Here is a 9,550-nt window from a genome sequence, read left to right as displayed (position 1 = left end):
TACGTGTCCTTAAATGCAATTTCTTTGGAATGAAAGGAATTTGGGTTATTTCTAGGAAGTCTATGAATGGTTTCCTTACTGCCTGTCATACTTTGTTTACAGAAGTATTTTATATGTTCATTCAAATGAACCCTTTCAGTTAATTGTCTTCTGTAAACGATGTGTGCACTGTATATTGTGTAATTATGCATATATATATATATTTATATCATCATGGAGTTAACTTTCACACTGGAAATTTGTGGTGTTTTTCTACAGAGTAAGCCTTTTAACAGCAGAAAACTATTCAGTAGCATATTGTCTTAGGGAAATACTACACTGTTACAAAAAAAGGGCTGGCAGGTGACTAAGTATTCATCACCTTTTGGTTAGCAGTTGCTGTCACTGTAGCTATGCTGCCTTAAAGTTGAGACGTGAGTGTGGACTTGGTTATTGGGTGAATGGGGAACTTTCCTTCCTTGAATAACATTACAGTCAAATGCAGGTTTAACATGAGCTCTAAGTGGTACATGCAACATAGGTTTTTGAAAAGAACATAGCAGCTTAATTTTGGGGAATGATAGACCCACAACCTAACTGCATGGTTTTGGGCTGACTGTCCTGTCTCATTCATGATTTTACTCCCTGACCAGCTTAAAAAAATACATGCATTTGAATTTTAGTAGTCTGTCATTATATTTAAAATCCCACATATGTGAGTTATATATGCAATAAAGAACATGCCTTGCCAATTAGCTACACCCAGGCAGTTTAATATCCATGGTCTTCTATAATGTTTATACCATGCTGTAAATATTCAGAGAACTTGTTTTAAAGTTTATGCTTTCTGATTCTGTGATTTTCAAAAGAGGAACTTTTTGGAAATTAAGGACTATTGTTTGATAATTATATATGTAATTAAGCTTTAGCCAAACATTAAATTAATTTTTAAATAGACCCTTTGTTGTATTTTGCTGACAACTAATTTTAGTTAGAGTGTTTCACGTGACTAAATAATGAGACCTTAGCATGTACCCTTGGTCAAGTAATATTTAGAACAATGTCATGCACTCTAATTGCTGTCAATTTTATCTTTCTTGTAGGAACATTGCTTATCCCTACAAATTCATTCTGGATGAATTTTTTGTTACACCTTAGTGGCATACTAAATAGAATTAAAATGAGAACGCTTATTCTCACCTTCAGTGGGGTAGAACATATAAACATGTGTGTGTATGACACACATAATTTGTGCCTTAATTTGTGTTTCCAAACCCACTGGACTGATTACTTTTCAGGTATCTTCTTTTAAGGACATTTGAAGTAAACTTAGCTTTTTCATCCTGTGAAATCCATCAGGCTGTTTTACTCTCAGAAATGAGTTTGAACCCACAGTAGAACCTTAATGTAAGGTGAATTTATCATAGAAAACAAGTGGTTCTCACACTGCAGCCAGAAGTTTTTTATTCCTGAAATAGCTAAAGGACATCCTTTCTTATGAAGTAAATTGTCAAAAGATAAATTCAGAGAGTGACATTTTAATAATGTGGAGGTTTTGTCCTTTCAGTTTTGTCTTTTGGAGCGGTCTTCTGAAATACTTCCAAAATAGGTGAGGAATGTTTTTGAAAAGGGAAGTTGTTTTATTGAGACAATATTAATCATAGTCATGAAGACTGATAACTACTATTGTACCAGATGGTGTTGGTGACCTTATTGATGCCATGGTGACTTGCAAACACGCGCAGCTCTACCTGAGGGCTTTCCCTTGGCCTGTGCTACAGGCTAGAGTGTCTGTCACCTAATGTCCCTGGGAGCAACCCTCAGCCAAAGAAAGCAGCAGGAGGATAAATACCCCAGTGCGTTGGTTCAGGTCCTCTGGGGAGCAGTCACTGTCATGGCATTAGATGTACAAGAGACTTGTTGAGGGAAATGACATTGACGGGCAAAGGAGAGGAAGTGGAAGGGGCTGAGCTAGCCTTAGAGCCAAGAGGTCACGAGGCAGGTGTGATCTCTGAAGGAGAGAGGGAAGGAATTAAGGAAGGTGTCAGACATCAGTGCAGTTCTAAAAGTTTGGGCAAGGCTGATGAAGCCCTCAATCCAAAGTCACGATTCTGAGGAATTTGACGTCACCAGTTTTTTTTTTTTAAACATTTTTATATTAAGTAATAGTTATTGTACAATGTGTCAAATTCCAGTGTAGAGCACAATTTTTCAGTTGTACATGAAGATATATGTATTCATTGTCACATTGTTTTTAGCTGTGCTACCATAAGATCTTGTATCTATTTCCCTGTGCTGTACAGTATAATCTTATCTGTTCTACATTTTGAAATCCCAGTCTGTCCTTTCCCACCCCCCGCCCCCTTGGCAACCACAAGTTTGTATTCTATGTCTGTCAGTCTGTTTCTGTTTTGTATTTCTGTTTCTTTTTGTTTGTTTGTTTTATTTTGTTTTTTGTTTTTTTTTTTTTAGATTCCATGTATGAGCGATCTCCTATGGTATTTTTCTTTCTTTTTCTGGCTTACTTCACTTAGAATGACATTCTCCAGGGACATCCATGTTGCTGCAAATGGCGTTATGTTGTCGGTTTTTATGGCTCATGTCACCAGTTTCTTACCTTCCTTTGTATTCCCACCACACTCAGTAATTGGTAGAGAGCAGTTCCTGTGGACCATGGCCGGTACAACCAGATTCTCCTTGTAGGAGACCTGAGAGGCACAATTTCATGTTTACAACAGCTTCCTAATCTCAGATAGGAAGAGGTATGTTCCACATTATCTCCCAGAGGGCTTCAGTTGATTTGAGCCATAGTTGCCTGCAGTGATAACCTTATCACCCAGAATTGGCCAAGAATTGCACAAGTCTTAAAGCAAGTACCTGCCTCATGAGAATATACTAAAATATAGCGTTCCCTAATTTTCTTTAAAGACGGGTTTATTGAAGTATGATTTATAAACTGTAAAGTTTACCCTCTATAAGCATGTATAGTTCAGTGGGTTAAGACAAATGCCTAATTTTGTTTTAAATGGCTAATTTCCCTTGAAATCATGAAAACCTAAAAATGGTCAGATGTATAGCTTCAAAATACCCTGTGAAAATGTCAGTTGCTATGTTGTAGTGGTTCTTTATGGTTACAGTTACTCTTCTGATCTGTAACATGGTAATACCCATATAGTAAAGGGAGTGTTGCCATTCTGATTATGACAACACTTTGGTCTCTTGTTTCAAGTAAATGAAAATGAGGACAGTTAAACACTAGAACTCCTACGTGTAGTGAGTGAGAAAACAATGAAATATGTCTGAAATGTTTGGGAGGCCTTATACTTCGATAAGGCTGTCATTGTCCAAGACGTTTTTGGAGATTCCCCCCCTAGAACAGTCTATGGCTGTTAGGTTCACAGCTGCTGAGAGTGACTTCAGATTGCCCAGCAAAGGCAGACAGGCTAACAATTGTCATATGGAGTTGATATTGATATGTAGTGTTGAGTTTTGGACCTCTGGGCCCCAGTAATTTGTACTAGCTTTGTCCCAGCCCTGTCAGCCCTAACTGTAGCAGAGGCTTAGAGGAGAATCATCCAGTACCATGAGAATGCCTAGCACAGCATTTCTCAGAATGTATGTCATGGTCCACTAGTTCCTGGGCTTTTACTTTAAAAGATCTTTAGGAAAATGTACCTTATATCCAATGCTTGATAATTGAGAATACATGGTAAATGATAAAAGGTTTGACAAATCCTGTAGAAACCATTTTAAGCTACTTTACAAAAGCACTTTGACCATGAAAGCTTACCTTTTACATGTAACCTTAGATGTTGAAATTTCAGAGATGCCTGCTGCTTAGGGACCAAGAGCCAGGTTGAAGAGTGAGCATCCTACAGCTCTGATCTCAATAAGGCCAAGCCCTGTTAGAGCTCTGGTCCTTTGATTTCCATGAGAATCCTTGCATGTCATTAAAACAAACCTCTTTATTTGAGCTCTCTTGACTTGGTCTCTTGTTCCAAATGAAAATTTTTTGTCACATGCAAGTTCCCTGTTTGCTCCCATTGCAATTTTCTTATCTCTGATACATGTGAGAAATTTTTTAGTCTTTCAAAAACTTTGAAGTTTTTGTTTGATTTTATTCTCACGATGATTCTGCTCTCAAGCTCCTATATTTTGCTAGTTATAGGATTTTCCTTTTTCCAATTTAAAATCGTATCCTTCACTGATTACTGTGAACGTATTCTAAGCAAATAGCAAATGCTTTTTGTAACCTACTGTTGTGTTGCCTCTCAAGACCACTGTTTTCTCTTTAATAAGGAGCCGTCCCTTCCTATATGTGATAGATCTCTGCAGATCCTGACATGAAAGTTAGCTCTAGTTTAATCTGAAAAGAAGCTTTTAAAGATAACTGAATCAGGGTTGTTAATATTCTCCAAATTTGCCAAATGCTTTCTATCATTTTTGATAGGGAAGTCCTTTGATAAGAAAAAGTAGGCCCTACTACTAATTTACATGGTTAATTTGTCAAAATTCATAGCCTTGTAACATATGGTATATTTTTGTCACTGGCATAATCAGTCTTTTTTTTAATTGAATTATAGTTGGTTTGCAATGTTCAATAATTTCTAAATTAATAAATCCTGTCATGTACTGGGGACATACTATTAGACTGGGCCGTATATAGTTACTATGTGAATATTTTTGACCTATGGAAATGGTGATTGCATGTTTCAACCTGATACAGGGAACTGCCCATAGGAGAAATAACTCAGTCAAAAAGCAACATTTAAAAATCATGGTGTTTACCTTCATTTCATTGACACTATTAGAGCTGACGTCTGAAACATCCATCAGGCTGTTTACTGATCTGTTTCTCTTCTGGTGGAGTCACATAAGCCTTGTATCAGTTGTCTGTGGCTGCTGTAATAAATTACCACAAACAGGGTAGTTTAAAACAACAGAAATTCATTCTCACAATTCTGAGTCCAGAGGTTTGAAATGAAAGTATTGGCAGAGACATGCTCCCTGCAAAGGCTCTAGGGAAGAATTTCCTGCCTTCTTCCAGCTTCTGGTGGCTGCTGACATCCCTTGGCTAATGGCCACATTGCTACAGTCTCTACTTCTGTCTTCACAGTGTGTGTGTGTGTGTGTGTGTGTGTAAAATCCCCCTCTGCTGTCTCCTTATAAAGACATTTGTGATTGCATTTAGGCCCTACCCAGATAATCACAGTTCAAAATCCTTAATCATATCCACAAAGACTTATTTTTCCCATAAATTAATATTCACATGTTCCAGGGATTAGCGTATGGGTATCTTTTGAAGGTGGTATTTCTTATCCTACCATAGGCATCATTGCTCATTTTCAAGGGTCAAGATAGTGTCAGCACATCTCTGTAGGCCCGTAGGACCTCACTAAGAAGTATGCATATGCCACTTAACCTGTATTTTAAGTCAGGCCATGCCAAGGATACTCCAGATTTGCTGAAAATTTGTCCAGCTATTTTCAAGTGCTGTGATGAACAAAGAAGTATAAACAGAAAAGAGGGACAAAAACAGAAAGGAGTAACAGCTTTTAAAATCACTAGTAAATGGCCCTTATATTTTTAAACCCTGGGCATGTGCTCATTTCATGACTAAAACGATCTATTTTGCAAGGATTTGGAAAAGCTGTGGCCTTCTACTGACAACTTGAGGACTAAGAGTCCCACTTACCCGCAGATTAATTTGAAGAAAGAAGCAGAAATTCAAACACAGAACCAAGAAACATTGACCTCGGTTTCTTCAGTTCAAAATCAAAAGAAGCCAGAAATAGGCCAAGTATTTGCTTCTAAAAGGGCCTAGCACCGATATTTCCCACTCTGAGAAAGAAGGGGTACCTAGTGTAGCCACACAGACACAGGTGCACTGGAAGGTTTGGGGTGGGCAAATTTGGATGGAGGTCTCAACTCCACTTCAAACAGTAATTTTTAACCAGTTAACTTTTCTGGGTCTCAGCTGTCAACTTCCAAGCAATATATTCAATAACATCAACCTCTCTCCTGGAGCTGTACCTTCCACATGTTTTTCTTTTGGGGTTATAGATGTATACCTGAAAAGGCAAGTAAGAAAAATCCCATTCTCACCCACTCGCATTTCGTTTTCTCTGTCCAATGCAATCTCCAATTGAAATGGATTCTCCAAGAGGGAAAAATAAAAATAAAAAGCAGAGTATTTTAATGTAGAGTAAGTAGAATATTTTAATGAATTTAATTCTGAGGCTGCTGTCCGTAACCACTACAAAGAGCAAAAGTTTCTCTAAGGAGATGGTACTAAATGAGAGAAATCTCCAGTTCTCAGAACTAAATCTAAGTGTCTTTGCAAATCTCCTTTTAGAAAAGAAGTGGCTTCTTTTCTAATGAATTATAGCTACTTTAGTATCCTGAAACCAGGGTGGGTCTAGCTTCTCTAAAATAGATGAAGAAGTGTTAAATCAAGTCACATGACAGGGCTCAGAGGGGGAAATGATCTTGTGCAATATACTAAATTTAAATTCTGCTTTTGCTGTTAATAAAAGCAAGAAGGGGAAGAGGTAAAGAAAAAGCAAAGGCAAGTGGAAACGGTTTCCCAGAGTGCTGAATTCTTTGGGTTTTCAATTCCTCTTGACCCTGCAGGTTTGACTTCATTCCCATATTTAGATCTATTAGGTGGAAACGGAATGAGAAGCCCGTGGGGGCACACGGATATTAGCCAGGAAGCATGATTTGTTGAAAAGTGACGATAGGGTGAAAGGGCAAGATGTCTTTGAGAAATTACACGGTTGGCAAAGCTAGTCGCCATTCAGTGACGACCACAGCTGCCTGGGCCTCAGTACCGCCATGTTTGAGTCTCGAGATACTGGCTTGTGACTTCCCACTCTCCACAGCTGAGCCCTCATTTTTTTTTTTTTAATAGTACTCCTGAGAGCTCCAGAACACACCAGAAGAAAAGGCAGCGAACACAGCTGTTCCAAAGCAGGCATTAGTTTTTCTTCCTGCTACCTACCCAGACGCCCAGTCACAGTAAGAACTCGGCGCAGTTGGCAAGGGGACACCATGGACAGCTCTTCAGGCGCCTTGGGTTGGCCAGCAGGGCAGACCGTCCCGAGCCCTCCCCAGAGCCCGTTAGGCCGGTGGAGGCGGCAGGGGGTGGTCCTGACACCCATCTTGGGCACGTATCAATACCCAGCCCCCAAAGCTTTTCCCCAGAGTCCCTCCCTAGCGCCCACGGGGAGGGTTGGTAAGCTCTGAAGAGCCCACGCGAGGAGGCTGGGGAGGCCGGATTTTCCCTCTCCCGGCGTCCTCAGCGGTGGGACCTGAAGCTGCAGGCGGGGGAACACGCCGTCCGAGGCGAAGGTCGCTGCGTGTGGAGGCGGCGGGCAACCCACGAGTACCCGGCCTGCAGGGCAGCCCGGAGTGGGCGTGACCGCTCCGACGCCCCGCCCCTTCCCCGCGAGGGGCGGGCCTTCCGCCCCCGGCTGAGGCGCAATGCGGAAGAGATGGGCCTGCTGGAGCGGAAGTGACGCTTCCGGCGGCTGTGGCGGCGGCGGCTGCGGGAGAAGGAGGAGGAGGAGGAGCCGGAGAAAGAGGTGAGCCAGCCGGCGGGGGGGCGGGGAGCGGGGAGCGGGGAGCGGCCGCGGCCAGAGCCACCGGCTGCGGGGCGCGCGGGCCAGCGCTTCCTGAAGCAGTCTCCGCCTCCGCAGCTTGGGCGGGAGCGGTGAGAGCCGGGTACGAGAGGGCCGGCGGGGTGGTTGGGAGACCACCGGCTCTGCCGGGCGCCTCGTCGGCGGGGTCTGTGGTGACAGCAGCTGTCAGCCTGCCCGCGGAGAAGGCACCGAGTCGGTTTGGGCGCCGGGTCATCTCTTCTGGCGTGTAATGGAGGGGTCGGGCTGCTCGGCGCTTCCGTCCCTCTGGGAAGGAGCCGCTTTCCGGGCGGTTGACTGCCCGGGACCGCCGAGGAGCCCGGGTCGGGTCCGTGTCCCAAGTCGTGACTCCTCCCGGTGGCCATTCATATTTACTGGCTCTAGCTTGCGGACCCCTCAGCCCGCGGTGCCCTGGGGCTGGGCTGGAGGCAGCAGTAACCTGTGCCGCTTCCTTGCCCTTCACCGCCGCTCCCGGGAGAGCCTGTGGTGTCGGATAATCCTTTCCCTTATCTCGCCCCCTAAGGAGCTTTGAACCAGCCTTGTTAACCTTCCTTCCCACCTACCTCTCTCCTTTCCCCGCAAAGGAATGGCTCGAAGTTTCCGAATCGTTTCCCTTTCAACGTAGTGACAAATCCTGAAGCAGGAAGCTGATAAACAACTCCGAACGAAATACGCTCAAAATTTTCCCTTTTGGTAAACATAAAGTAAAGGGGAAACTCAACTTAACCAAACCGCTTATGGACTTGGAGTGATAAAACCTTGTCTTGCCTTGCTGTGAGAATTGGTAGCTTTTCCTCTTGCTTTTTACTAAAATTAAGTGACGACTTATCTTTTGGAATAAACCATTCTCTTCCTGCCCCCCCCCCATCAAAACCTGGCAGGGAGGGACTTCTGGATGCCTTGCAGTCCTTGCTGCAGAAGGAAACAGCTTTCCTTTGCTTGGTTGTCACAGGGCTGCCTCCGAAGCAGAAGGAAACAGCTTTCCTTTGCTTGGTTTTCACAGGGCTGCCTCCGAAGAAAGGAGAATGGCGTTCAGCAAAGGATTTCGGATCTATCACAAATTGGATCCCCCACCTTTCAGCCTCATAGTGGAAACTAGGCATAAGGAAGAATGTCTTATGTTCGAGTCCGGGGCTGTAGCCGTGCTCTGTAAGTCACATCTTACAACCCAGCTGATCGTAGTCTGTTTTGATTTGAAATAATTCAGATTCAACCATTTTTTCAAAGAAGACCCTGATAACCCCCTCATTGTATTTCATCTAGCAGGTCATGCTTTTATTTCCTTTTAACTAGACCTTATTTTCTTTTAATCTTTTTATTTTCTTTTCCTTCCCCTTCTGCAGGTTTTTGTTGGGGTTAGGGGGAGATGCAGATTTTGGTACAGGTTTTGCTTTCTCGGGTTCTAATGCTACTTCAAAAAGTAAATCTTTCTTTCCAAAGAAATATGGTTGCAATTTATAGCATAGCACATAAACCCATAGAATGGCTTGCTTGACATTTTTCCTGTGATGAACAGAATTTCTTATAGGTCAGTTTTAGACATGGATTATAAGAGTATTTAATGTTATTGGAGTACCGTATGGTAAGGCTGTTATATTTTCATTAAGAGAACTGTAAACAACCTTTAAACTTTCATGTTAGGTAGATGATTGATTTCATATTATTAAGAAATTATTTTGACAGTTTAAAGAAAAGGACTATGCGCCACAAGAAAAATAGTTGATTAGTAAGATTTGGGTTATTTTGTGGGCAGATGGATAAAATTAAAATAAGTTTAATTTGAATATTACATTTCTTAATATAAGATTTTGGTAGATAACTTCAGCTTGGGATTATTTCATATGTGATTGTATTGTTAGAGGCTTTCTAGTGACAACTACTTGTTCTATATCATGTTTTTTGCTATGTAGGATCAGTTTATTTATTGGTCA

General features: G+C 42.0%; 1 protein-coding gene across 5 annotated transcripts in view; it reads left to right on the top strand.

Annotated features, from left to right (window-relative positions):
- Positions 1–7,464: 7,464 nt before the first annotated feature.
- The window catches only part of SYNJ1 (synaptojanin 1), an 81,257-nt gene continuing 79,171 nt past the window's right edge, over positions 7,465–9,550 (top strand). For all 5 annotated transcript variants that reach the window (XM_072968567.1, XM_072968560.1, XM_072968550.1 and 2 more), the window contains exons 1-2: positions 7,465–7,565; positions 8,623–8,768. In XM_072968567.1, the coding sequence (XP_072824668.1) occupies positions 7,465–7,565; positions 8,623–8,768 (247 nt within the window). The remainder of the gene's footprint in view (positions 7,566–8,622; positions 8,769–9,550) is intronic.

The sequence above is a fragment of the Vicugna pacos genome, chromosome 1 (assembly GCF_048564905.1).
Source record: "Vicugna pacos chromosome 1, VicPac4, whole genome shotgun sequence".
Classification (NCBI taxonomy): domain Eukaryota; kingdom Metazoa; phylum Chordata; class Mammalia; order Artiodactyla; family Camelidae; genus Vicugna; species Vicugna pacos.
The sequence above is the reverse complement of the archived record's forward strand: the minus strand, read 5'-3'. Positions and strand labels throughout refer to the sequence as shown.